This window comes from Cajanus cajan, chromosome 6 (assembly GCF_000230855.2).
Source record: "Cajanus cajan strain Asha chromosome 6, NIPB_CcT2T_4, whole genome shotgun sequence".
Lineage (NCBI taxonomy): Eukaryota > Viridiplantae > Streptophyta > Magnoliopsida > Fabales > Fabaceae > Cajanus > Cajanus cajan.
In genome coordinates, this window is record NC_138522.1 from 48,559,863 (window position 1) to 48,573,707 (window position 13,845).

A 13,845-nucleotide genomic window follows, 5' to 3' on the forward strand; every position below is an offset into this window, starting at 1 on the left:
GTTCTTAATTTTGCGTTTCAAACCACGACAAAAACCTATCACTAAATCAGTAAAACCTAATTGATTGCTTGTAGTGAGATGAACACATAGAGAATCATAAGATAAAAGCCACATAAAATAGGTGCATTCTAGGGTAGAGTACGTACTATTGCACATGCTTCATTTAAACCATCAAAATTATCGGCTATTAAAGATTTAATGGGCATTCAATCAGTTTTAAATAGTAATTATATACCTAAGTTTAATCCTTGTTATGACTTGTAATCTTTTCTATTAAAAAGAAATCAAATTTAAATAGTATTTTATCCTAAAATTTTATTTTTGGAATTATTTCCTTTTCGAGTTTCTTTTTAAGGATTCCCACAATGAGGGTGTTGAATAATATTTCAATGTCCAGCAGATTGAAACAAATCAAAAGCTAAAATGAGTGAGGGAGAGGAAGAATACTATCAAAGAGAGAGAAAGCACTAACAAAAAGAATGAAGGACGTAAGGAGAAGCAGCGCACCACTGCTTGTGGAGGCCCACTTAGCCGGAAGTGGATGAGAGGGAGAAAATAAAAGGTTGCATTTGCGGCGGTTTATCGAAGTTGTGAGCAATGGGAGTACATAAAGAGAAATGAGGAAGAAAGAAATTAACGTTAGGATAAAAAAAAAAGAGAGGAAGGAGTATAGAGAGAGAAAATACAAGGATAAAAAATGAAAAGGGGGCAGTGGCAGCTGAAAATTGCTCCGACGATGGTCCATGGCATGTTCTTGCAATGGTAATTTAATTATTTGGAATAAAGAATGACAAGCTTGACAAGAGTGAGGGGATTAATCTGGTTGATAGAATTAAATCACTTGGATTACTGAAATGTATATTAGAAAATCTATATAGATATATGATGACACATTAACAATGATGTGTGTACATGTGATATAAGTTGAGTTGATGGTTGTTCACATGTGCTAGATGATTGATTACCTTGTGATACGATATGATGGCGGTGAATGTTTAAATCGGATTGTGCATTGCGTTCAAATAGGTTTATTTGACGATTGTTGTATGTCATGAGTTGTTTATATATGGTTTATATGTGAGTGGTAATATAAATATTTTATTCTTATATTAGTATGTTTTTAAAATTTAATTTATTTTTACACATTTTTTATGTAATTTGAATTGCGATGATCATGATTTTCATTAAAATATAATAGGGTTAGTTGGAACAGACTCTTAAAAGATGTTGTATGATCATTTTGACCAAAACTTAAGATTTTATACTATTCTATACTAGATAGTTGTATATATACGATATATATATATATATATATATATATATATATATATATAATTATTTTTAATTATATTTATAATTATATACATGTTATAATGTGCATATCCATATAAAAATGAGTATAAATTCTTAAATGTGAGTAATTATGTTTTATTTAAAGATTTTACGAAGTATATTAACCATGACAAATCTTTATAAACATACTAATAATTAAATATAATTAATTTTCATGGATAAATCATTTAAGTGCTCTTCCATCATAGAATTTACCCATAAATTATGTTTAAATTAAATTAATAACACAGGCCTAAGAAAGGTCGATGAGGCAACAATTTAACTTATGCATATTTCTTTTATTGATATATATATAATTTCGAAGTGACCTCGCATGTCAACGTAAATCCTGCATATTCCATTTTTTTTTTAATGATTTGGGATTCTTTTTGTTTTAATTTTTTATTTGGATTTCATACAACATGATTAAATTTTGGAGGAATTAAATACAAAAAATAAAATAAAATGAGAAGTGCATTTAGGAAAAAGAAAATGGAAAAAGAAAGCCCTCTCAAAGTATAGACAATAAAATAAGCAATGTCAGGGGTTCGAATCCTGCCTTGTGTATGCAGCCGCATGCAGCCGCGTTAAATCTTGGGGCCAACTATCCCACCCTTTGAGGTGCCTTCAACGTAACGAGGAAATTAGTTACTGCTGTCGGCGATGGATACTCCGAACAAAAAAAAAAGTATAGACAATAAAAAAACTTGAAAGAAAAAAAAAAGGATTATTTTTTGGGGGAATTAAATGCAAAAAAAAAATGAGAACTATATCTAGAAAAAAAGAAGTTGGAAAAAGGAACCCCTTGGACAAAAAAAATTAGAAAGAAACAAGAATAAAAAGGGCTAAAATACAAGTCGCCGTTGCCGGGGATCGAACCCGGGTCACCCGCGTGACAGGCGGGAATACTCACCACTATACTACAACGACAACTTAATACTCAGCGGTACTAACATTTATTTAACAGAAATAAGATTTTCTCTCTCGCTGTGCCGCAACGTGTTAAACCGCAACAAACAAAAACTTCTCTACTCCTTCTCTTCTCGTTTACTGTAGAAATTGAGAAGCTTGGTATCACATAGTCTACGAATCTTGGCCATAAACCCTAAGCTAAATTAGTTTCTAGGAACCAATTAAGAAGAGATGCTTGGCGATGGCGGCGAAACCCCCTCAAGGTACATTCCAAATCACATTTGTGTTATTGTTCTCTCTCTTTTTCCGTGGCTTCTTTGGTATCCAATTTTATGATTATGATTCGGTAGTGGATGCTTAATGCAATCTCACATGATGTTGCATCGTGCATTCTTTTTTCGGTGACTTTCTTTCCTAGAATAATTTGGCTGCGCTAATAAACTAATGGTACTGTCCTGCATCGCCTTTTTTGTTTGTTAGTAATTATTAGTTTGTTCTGATTTGTCTTCCTAAGGTATGAATTGTTGAGCATGGTGAAGAAGCACTCCAACTTAATAGGGAAAACGGTGGTTGAGGAGCAAGATGCTTCTGATATCGAAATGGATATGAAGTTTTGGCACGATGTCTTTGATTTGTATTTCGTCCGTGGCAAGGAGTCAAGGGGACGCCAAGATGATGATCTTGTTTTCTTTGTCAGAAAATTGGTATGCCTTTTTTTTTTTTTTTTTTTTTTTTAGTTGAGAAGAATTTTCGGTTGATTTATTGTTAATCTTTGTTCACATGGGGTAATAATGATTCTATCTTTATGCTATCTTTTTTGGTTGTAAAGTTGGACTGGAGGCAATGTTGTTAATCCTTTTGGAAGTCTTGTTTTCCTGCAGGGTTCGCATGGTTCTGGTTCCAACAATAAAACAGAGAGTGTTGATCCTTATTTTGTACGCAGGTGGGCACCTAAGGTAAATTCAATATGCGCACACACCATATATGGGTGATGCTGAAGTTTAAACTGTATCTAATGCTTGTTAGTTGTTATCAATGTTCTTCACACTATATACTAAATTGTTTTCCTGTTTCCTGTCATACATATGCCTACTCGAGTTCTAACTTGTCTTTCTGTCTGAATCATTTACATCTCGAAAGAAGAGCAAAAACATGTCGTAAAAAATGTTTAGTACAGATTCATCCTTTATCCCTGTTCTTGCAATCGAAGGTGAAAAACTGTTGGTATAGGTGTTTGAATGCCAATGGAATTTGTGGATATTTGTTTGTTAAAACACTTCATAATTGCTTATAACAAACCAACATGTCAATGTAATGTCTTTTTTTTTTTTTTTTAAATTGTTCCTCTTATAATTTAAGTTTGGGACTTTGAGCCCAATTCAACCCGAAATCTAGCTCATGATGTGAGGATTGTTCCTCTTATAACTTGGGTTTGGGGCATACTCAAATTCTAACATGGTATCAAAGTCTATCCTGAATTAAAGATGATATAAAACTCCATCCTAGATCTAAGATGGTATCTGAGCCTAACCAAAATATATGGTTGCCTTCAAAAAATAACCAGAATTTTAGGTTTAACTTTGTGTTATTCGGAGAAATGTGCTTAGCATAATATCTTCCTTTGGAGTAGTTGGCCTTGGGAAAGTATGGATTGGATTTTTACAAGTATTGATAGCATGAAGGTGTCTTTACTTATCATGTTCCATGACATTATATTCCTTCCAAACCAATTCTATTTTTCAGTTGCTAAAATCCTTTTGGCTCGTTGGATTAACTCTTTTGACGTAGGATTTGGTAGTCCATCCATTGTGATGCCAAATAATTTTATTCACTTTTTCTCAACCAGTTGAGCGACTTAGTTGATGAAACTTCTATAGATGTGGACTGGAGGCGTTCATTTTACTTGAATTTAATTGCTCATACGTCATTCAGCGTAACTGTTGCAATTTGCAGGTACTGATTTTCTTTCCTTAATTTCCATGTCCACCATTGTGTTTCACCATCCTAATCTTTTAGGTGGTTTCACAACCATTCGGTCTGCCTTTTCTAAGATTTTATTTTTATCATGATCATATGCATGCATCAGTTGATTTTTGCAGAGTCCGCAGAGAATCAATCTCGAATTTGTTTTCTTAACTGTTACCAAGATAGATGAGTTGTATCATTGTATGATTGTATCATTATGTGTCCAATTCTCATCAGCAAGAATTCCTTTATGGCAATGATTGAAATATAAAAAACAAAAATAAAAAGGGTCTGAATATTTTTTGTTGTCCATACTCCATCATATTTTTTGTTGGATCATTATATTTTTAGATGTAAATATAATTGGAGTAACTTTGCAAATTGTGATTGAAATATTATGTGACTTTAAGAAGAAAAAATCTTGTATTTTTTATGGCCAAGAAAGGGTTTGCATAAACTTTACAAAGTCTTGCAATTTAGGGTAATTCACTTGTTCCTCATAATCATTTATCTAGGCAATTTGATTTGAGATATCTATTTCTCTAGTCAGCAGGATCTTCTTAACCATCGAGCTGGGCAGGATGCAGCTTTATCCCCTATATATAAGGTGAGTGTAGTATAATGAATCTATCTCCCAGTTAAATTATGCACACTTCATCTACTTGTAATTGTTTGTAAAAGATAATGTTCAATTTTGTTTTACTTTTTATCCTTTGTGTTATTTAATATCCATAAGTAAAATGAATTTAGTAATCTTGTGATATATTTCAACAATTTAGGGTTCAGATTTATAACCCGAGTCCCATTTTGGTGGAATGATGGTGAATCAGTTCCATCTTCAAGGTACTGCTTTGGCAGGTCTTGGACCTTAGTTTCTTCAATGGAGCTCTAGTTCTTTAGGGTTTATTCAGCCTCCACCCCAAATCTTCTAGTCCTGTCTTTCAGAGATCTGTTTAAATTGTTTTTATTTTGTTATTTTTTGTAGTGGCTAATTGCCATAACAAAACCCATTGGGATTGTCCAAAAAACCTGCATACATTTCCTGGTTGGACTTTTATTCTATGATGATGATTTTTGGTTTTAACGGATTGAAGATTCAAAAGTGTGACAGTGGGAGTGATAAATGATTTCTGTTATTGTGATGTTAATATATTCTTCTGCTATGTCTGTTCTTAATCTTGATTTTGACTTTCTAGACATTTGGATCAAGCGTTGCCTGGAACCATAGTCCTCTACCATTCCCATTTGTCACAAATTGTAACTTGAATTTAACTGTGTTGTAGTTGGTAATATTCCCTTGTATGTCCTACCCTGCTATATATTTTACCTCTTTCAATTTCTTTATTAGATTACTTATCTCCCTTTGAAATGGCTAAAGATTTGAGTATGCTGTTGTCTGTGACTGATTTTTCTGTTCATTTCCATGGTCAACCAATAGTTGGTGTTTTCATAGTTGTATTTTATTTGTAATTAAGGCTTTGTTCATGATTTTTGCCTGGAAGATCCCTTATTTTTGTGAAACTTTAAGCCAATGCTGTTCTATCTCAGTAGTATGTATACACTCAACAGTGGTGTCTAGGTAGTTTAAAATGTCTAAAACTCGAAATGTAAATACACATAATATCCTCTGATTTGGCAGTGTGTGGCCAATTGCACTTTCTCAGGTTGTGAAGACTGTTTATGCATCCCCAACTCGTGTTAATTTTCAATTGGACTCTAAAAAGGCAAGTATACCTATCTTTTTCTTTTATATTCTTAGGAAGAAAGAATGAATACTTTGTTTTTACATATTTTATAATTTTATTGACAATTAATTACACTGTCTTCAACATGTGTATAGGAAGTGGAAACGACTCCTGCTTATCCAGATATATGTTTTGCAATTGATGATTTTGACTCCACCTTTGATGCTGTGGTAATAAACTACTTTAGTAAGTTATTACATTTATAATCACATATTCATGTATGAAACGTTTATGCATATTCAATATCTTTTACGGTTCACATCTTCTAATTAAGTACATATGCGCCGCCTTATCTTGCATGTTTTTATTTACATGTGAAACTTCCACTTCCATTAAAAAAAATGTATACTAGTTACAGATTAATGGCTGCTCTTGTCAACTGCTGATGCTTATGTCGTTCATTCAGTGAAGAGCTGAAAATTTTGATTGATATTGATGCTAAATTCCTAATTCACATTGTCATGTTGTGTTATTTTCTGTCTGAATGCTTGCTCCTGGTTCATTGTTTTGACATGCCCCATATACAGGATTACACTTCATTGAATACCTATTGCATTCTGGGTCTGATCACTTCATAAAGTAAGTTTTGGTGATTTTTTCCCCCTGCAGGTTTTGACTGAAAAAGATCACTGCTATTGTGTAGTTCTAAATGCACATGATGGGGCAGCATTTCCAAGTGAAAAGGTGTCAAATGATTGTAGTACTAGTGGTAGCTCCTCTTTGGAAGTCCATTCTAGTTCTGCAAAGAAAAAAGATACAAAGGTTTGATTACTTCTTAGTTACTATATTGAATTTTGTTTTTAATTTTTGTTAATCTGGTTAGTTATTTCTATTAATAGTTTTTATTCATATGCTGCAATATATGGGCTGAATACTGCTTCTATGTGCTTTAATAATGAAATATGCAGCTGAATCAATTCTCACTTTTTGTAAATGGCTGTGTTAAGATATTGCTTGTACTTTATAATTGATATGTGAATTATTGTCTTTACATTTTGCTGATTACAGCTTGGACATTATAAGTTGAAACTATTCATACTTCATTCATATGTATCTGGTTTTTATAAAATCAAACTCAGTGACAAGAGGAACTTCAGTCTTAAACAGGTGGGTTTTTGTTGATTATAAAATCATTGTTTGCTGGACCTAATGTGACGGAACAACTAAAGTCAATATAGTATAACCATACCTGAAATCCATGCTAGTTCTTAACTGGCTTTTATATATTGGTCTGACCTCTTCAGAGATGCTCTCTTTTATCCGATTTATAGTAAAGTAAATGGAAATTTCAATTGTATCTAAACTTGGTTCCTTCTGCACCACTCAAAGATGTTTAAACATTATAACAAAGTCACTGTAATCATGCCTTTTTATGGACGGACGAAGTTATATTTTCAACATTGTTTGATGCATCTAAAAATAACTCTGAAATTAGTATGTCAACAAACAAACTAATGCAGAAGTTCTTAAGTAACTAACTCTTAAACATTCTGATTTTCTGGTATCCTCTATTTGCAGCTTACCCTATTCTCAGGATTTGTCAGCTACCAGATGGTTCGAGATGCATATGATGGTAATTTTTTAACAGTATCCTACATTTTGATTAGGGATCGTGAAGTGGATTGAAGCCGCTTATAATGACTGATATTGTGGGTTAGATGACTCAACCTGCCAAACCTCCGCATGTTGAAGGCTGGGTGGGTTGACCCACCTAACTAGGGGTGATTATAATATCCAGTTATAGAAAAGTTAACCATAACAATAATTAACCAGTTTTACAATCACTGATTAATTAAAAAATGGTTATAAAAATTAGCCATCTATGATAAATTAACTGGCCTAATCCACCCACCCTACCTAACCCACCAACATTTAAAGCATGTCAAAATAAATTTATATTGTTATATAATGAGATAATATGTACATGTATATAAAGTAAAATAAGTGATGTGTTAAAAATAGATGAATTGATATTTTTTAATACTTGTTTCTATCTTTGTCTTTTTTTTGGCGGGTTAATTTGCCTACCCACCATTTTATTTGATGGGTCAACCCACCTCTAAATGGTGGGCTTTTGTTTTCCAACCCCACTTCCTCTGGTGGAGCAACTCACACCACTTAAAATGGGGTTGGATCGGGTTGGACCGCTTTGCCCACCCCTACACTTTAGATATTTGCTTCTTTTATAAAGAAGCCTCGTTTTTTCAATGTCTTTTCTGCAGATTGAATGATTGGGATGGGGAAGTAGTTTTGCACATTAAACATTTTGGGTCACCAGAGTCACATATTTACAAAGACGTGTGGATGTGGATGTATCTTTTCTGGACTTGATTTGTCAGCGGTCTTTGGAATCTATGAAACTTTTACAACTCTAACTATTGCTGTGAAATTTTATTCATCCTTTCTGAAAAAAAAAACGGTGCCCAAATGATAATATTATAAATTCTATTGACAGATATTTTCATTGTAAAGTGGTTTAATGGATTAAGCTTTAGTAGTCTTCTCTGTTTTCTGCTTCTTTTAAAGAGAGTTTTCTCTCTTAAATGTGATGATGATACTTTATTGCCTTTATATAGGGAAATTCCACGAGCTCATTATGTTTGGTTTACATAGCTTATGTGTCATATGTGCTTCACACCATATCTCTGTTGTCTCATCAGTCAGTTACATATATTCCCTCTTGCTGCAATGAAGCTGGCAGGTCTCGGTTTGGGAGTCTTTTATCGATTGGTCATTCTTCTGGCAAAACAGACAGGATTTACATGAAAGGTCCTGGAGGTCGAGGGGAAGTTGAAGTAGCTGTTTCTGGTGTTGCAGGTAGTAAACCTTTTTATGCATGGGATTTCCAAAATTTGTATTGACATGCCCCCCAGATTTTTGTATTATAAGTATAGGAGAACAGAATTTAGAGAAGAATATTATTGAAAAGCTAAACTACACATTGTGCGGTACGGTTACATATATAGAGAGAGTTACAACAAAGAGAATAACAAGACCTAACAGAAAAACTAACACAATACAACTAATAAAAGTATTTATTATTTATTCCCTAATACACTCCCCACAAGCTCAAGGGGGATGAAACACAATAGATGGGTTAACCACATTGAGTTTGGAAAGTAGAAACAAAAATCTTCTTGGTGACAAAGCCTTTGTCAGAACATCTGCATATTGATGTTGAGCGGGTATATGCGAAACAACTAGAGTTTTACTTAGCACCTTTTCTCTAACAAAAAAGATGTCTAGTTCCATATGTTGGATCTTGAGTGTAAGACTAGATTGTGAGATAAAGCAACTGTACTCTGATTGTCACAGAGCACTGTAGGAATATTTATTTTGACTTGCAATTCCTTTAGGAGAGATTGTATCCACAGAACCTCTGTGACAGCTTGAGCTAAAGCAACTGTACTCTGATTGTCACAGAGCACTGTAGGAATATTTATTTTGACTTGCAATTCCTTTAGGAGAGATTGTATCCACAGAACCTCTGTGACAGCTTGAGCTAAAGCTTTGTACTCTGCTTCAGTGCTTGACCTGGCAACTAGCAGCTGCTTCTTGGACCACCAAGACACCAAGTTAGGGCCAAGATAAATACAAGCTGCTGAAGTGGATCTTTTTTCATTAGGATCACCTGCCCAATTAGCATCAGTAAAGACAGTAAGATTGAAGGGAGTAGTAGAAGTGGCAGAGGTGAACATCAATCCATGTCCAATAGTTCCTTTAAGATACCTAAGTATCCGTTTAACAACTTTCCAATGTTCCTCCATTGGAGAACACATAAACTGACTCACTTTATTGACACTGAAAGCAATCTCTGGCCGAGTAATTGTAGCATATTGTAGGGCACCAACAACAGATCTGTATAAAGTTGGATCATCAAACAATGTACCCTCCTTAGCAAGCTGCTGGCCACCAACCATAGGAGTTGGGGTTAGGTTTACCCATCATCGGAGACCCAACACTACTCCCTTCCTCACGATCATATTGAGAGCTTTTGAATGATCGTAGACGATGCCTGAGTTGTCCCTTGAGACTTGATTCTTCATATGCTTTCATGGCAGTCTTCATATGCGTCTTGTAGTTCATGTGCATCTCAAGTCTTGACCTTTGTCTGAACATTTTTCATTAATGCTTTTGTCTTCCTTTGGTCTAGTCAACATTGTAGATGGAAAGGCTTTGTTTCCGTCTGGAATGTCTTTCAGTCTGTGCTATCCTTCGTCTGATACGTGGTTGACTTTCTTCTGATTCTTGACCAATCTTCGTCCGAGTCTTTATGTTGCACTTTAGGTTGTGCTTGACACACCTATGTCTGATATTTGATTTATCATCATCTGGTGCATATTCCGTATTCCATCCATCATTTGATTTTGTTTCTTTTGATCTTCGTGCTGTGCTTTGCCTTGACTCATCTTGTCTGATATTTGATTTATTATCGTCTGGCGCACATGTTGTATTCCATCTATCATTTGATGCTCAATTTCCTCTATCATTTGTCTCGTCTATTATTTGGCTTTGTTTCGTCTGATCCTTGAAGTTGTCGTCTTGTTTGATATTTGTTTTGGCCTTTCATTTGATACTTCAAGACTTCGACCGGTAGTACGCTTCTTATATTTGCTGTCTTTTTGTCTGGCGCTTATGTCTTACTCTATCTATCATTTGACTTGCCTTGATCTGATCCTCGTGGTATGCTTTGCTTTGACTTATGGATTCGTGCTCGTCTATTTTTCTTTCTTTTCACAATATTGATGACTTTGTGTGCTTTTATATGAATGTAAACGATATATGATATTTCTCTTTGAACTTCAGACGTTTTTCAATATTCTTCGTTTGGATTTGGAATTTGAGTCTCTGTCTCTGAGAGATAGACTTTGACTTTTTCTTTCATCTGACCAGTGGTGAAAATGGAAGATTTTTAATTCTGTCTGAGATGATTCTTTGTCTTATGTCATCCATCGTCTGATACTCTTGTTGACTTTCGATTGATTGATCATTAGGCTTCTTCTAATGTTTGTGCGGACTTCATTTGGTGCTTAACCAAATGTTATCTTGTTCTTCATTTTGCCTGTACTTATGTTTTTTCTAAAACACTAATACACTTATTAGAAATAACAATATGTATTATATTTGTCTTATTCAAAACTTTGCTGGGAATTGTTTCGTTTGACTTAACAATACTTCATCAGAATCTTTGGATTGACAACAAATCGCTCAAGATCATGAGCACGAATGACAGCAGTGACCTGTTGCTGCCAGGTCATGAAGTTTTTCTCATCAAGTTTGCAGGTGACAGTCAAAGAGAAAGTGTTTGTGACACTGGCGAAAGTTTGAGTGGAGTTTGCAGGAGCGGAAGCCATTGGAATACAATTGAAGATACAAAAGAGTAATTTCAAGAATCAAAAAGAAAGGAGGCAAAACAGCGCCACAACAAGAAACACAACAAGATTACAAGATTGAAACAAATAGTGTTGTGAAATCAAACACAACAGAGGACAATGCAAGAAGGGCGCGATAGCAAAAAGAACACAAATTGGAGAATCGCACAGATCGCAACAGCGAGAAGAACGCTTCGTCGAAGATGACACAACGCGACTACGAGCACAACAGCGACAGAACGGACGCGACGGCAAGAGGATGTGACGGCGAGAGAGCTAGCCCAAGATCACACCGAACTCACAATGATACCATATAGGAGAACAGAATTTAGAGAAGAATATTATTGAAAAGCTAAACTACACATTGTGCGGTACAGTTACATATATAGAGAGAGAGTTACAACAAAGAGAATAACAAGACCTAACAGAAAAACTAACACAATATAACTAATAAAAGTATTTATTATTTATTCCCTAATAATAAGAATTAAGAAAATAAGATATTATAAAGTATGACTAAGCATTCATCATATGAAACATTTTTTACTTATTACTGTTTGTTTTATGGCTTATTTGATTGTTTATTAAATTTTATTCTGTCAGGATAGCAAGTACATTTACAGGGTATAGGGTTAAATACTTGATAGATGTGATCAAAATCTAGCGGCAATACCGTTTCTTGTTTGACTATTCTCGTCAAATATGTTGTGAAGCGTTTTGTGTGTTCCAATCTTATCATTTAAAAGGTAGATATAAAGATGGCTGAAATGGAATTTCTCTGTTGCAATGTCAGATCAAAGCCAGGAGGATTCAGGCCCATTTTCTCCAGTTATATCAAAGAAAGCATTTGGGCTTGGCGTAATTGTCCGCAGAGCAGCATCCGCGGCATCAGTGGCAGCAAGGCAAGCTTATGCAGCTGCCTCTTCCTCTAGCCCGAATTTTGATGAGTTGATACCTTTGAAATGCAGCTTAATGTCCATATCATTGCCCTGGGAATATATTGCGTATGATCTTCTGTTTAAGGTGAGGTTTTGCAGTTAGGGTTAAATGAAATGGTATATTGGCATTGCTTTTAGGAAAAATTTTCTTTGCATTTGGTATTGGCAATTTGCTTGGTTTGGGATTGTTGCTCTGATATAAAGGACTTGATTTTATTCTCGTTGCTACCCTTTGATTTTATTTCACTCTCACTTTGACAGTACTGATTATAATATTTTGACTGTCAATTTAGGGAGCTCCTCCAGTGACTATGTGACCATCCAATGTATCTGTGGGCGCTTGAAAATCGAAATGGAGATATCTGCGAACACACTATTTCTTAGTCATTAAATTCGTTTCTCTTCCGACATAGTTGCCTTTGGTGCATGTCGTGCGCACGTGCATGCTCAGAAATGTGCATATTTGGTGTTGGGTTGAGTATCCTGGGGTAATTTGTTGCAAATGGGTATAAATCTATATTAGTTGCTGTATATTTTGGATTATTGTAACTGCCACACTTCCAATTACCAGGTTCCTGATTAGGTATTTTTTAATTACTTTTGAAAAATTGTTTATACCTACCAAAGAAAAGATTAAAAAAAAAAAAAGTGAAAGAAACTGGTCGCCAGTCAAAGCTGAACTGCACGCAGGCAGCGATGGCCACTAAAAATGGGGCTTTTTAATAGATGAATTTATTTATGGAAAAGCATGTGTTATTCACTTTTGGTGTTGATCTTCATATATAACTTCATCCTTTGGTGTTAGTGCCAGCGATTTTATTTTTAATTTCAAATTGACAAATAAGCGAACCGGAAGGTTTTGCCCAGGGTTGTGTTGGTTAGTATTTATGATCGATCCACTCATCCACTGTTTATTCGTTGTTTATTTTTGAATAGCCACATAACCTTTCCATTAACTCATTTTTGTGAATATCTATCTGGTCTAATACGGGAAAAGTAATTCATTTAATTTTTATAGATAATAAATTATGTTATATTTCTTCTATTTTAAATCTTTTGTCTATTTAGCCTTTTTAATCTACGTTTTAGAGTTTTTAGTTTTTTTCTCTAAATTATTTCCTTATTTAGTAGACATTTTCTTTATCTAATGAGATAACGAAGTTGAGATAATAAAATATTAAATAATAATATTTTAATCTAAGTTTGCATATCTATTTTCTTAATATATTTACATTAATTTGAAACAATTAAAGATCTGAGATGATGGGATAGTTATTTTTCTAATGTATATTTTTCCTATATAATATAGTATTGTGATATAAATAAATAAAAAATGTCAATTATTTGTATTCTGTTGCCTCATGTGCAATGGTTTGTTCAATTTATTTATTTATTTATTATTCTTATTATTATTATTATTATTATTATCTAAGGGAGGAAATAATTTTTTTTTGATAACTTGTAAATCTTAATATATATTAATTGATGTAGATGATAAAATAATGGCCATTTTTCCGGTCAAGACATAAAGAAATTAACTTGAAAATATTAAAATAATGGAGATTATGGGCTGAACAAATA

General features: G+C 34.0%; 1 protein-coding gene and 1 non-coding gene across 10 annotated transcripts; one reads left to right on the forward strand and one right to left on the reverse strand.

The window, feature by feature from the left end:
* Nucleotides 1-1,448: 1,448 nt before the first annotated feature.
* Nucleotides 1,449-13,024, forward strand: CW7. Of its 9 annotated transcripts, none has more exons than XM_083077448.1 (13): nt 1,512-2,507; nt 2,759-2,948; nt 3,126-3,200; nt 4,091-4,197; nt 4,760-4,816; nt 5,849-5,937; nt 6,054-6,124; nt 6,564-6,716; nt 6,963-7,061; nt 7,473-7,527; nt 8,649-8,771; nt 12,120-12,349; nt 12,558-13,024. In XM_083077448.1, exons 1-13 carry the CDS (start codon nt 2,476-2,478, stop codon nt 12,579-12,581), a joined length of 1,305 nt encoding a protein of 434 aa, XP_082933574.1. In that variant the 5' UTR covers nt 1,512-2,475; the 3' UTR covers nt 12,582-13,024. The 9 variants fall into 9 exon arrangements, 7 of the variants coding, with proteins under 7 accessions (XP_082933580.1, XP_082933578.1, XP_082933574.1 ...); XM_083077449.1 differs by having other exon boundaries at nt 1,527-2,507; nt 4,756-4,816; nt 5,874-5,937; XR_014434863.1 differs by lacking the exons at nt 8,649-8,771; nt 12,558-13,024 and adding an exon at nt 11,138-11,697 and having other exon boundaries at nt 1,449-2,507; nt 7,473-7,541; nt 12,120-12,260.
* TRNAD-GUC (transfer RNA aspartic acid (anticodon GUC)) lies at nt 2,191-2,262 on the reverse strand. The gene has a single exon. It is a non-coding gene; the product is annotated as a tRNA-Asp (tRNA).
* Nucleotides 13,025-13,845: the final 821 nt, after the last annotated feature.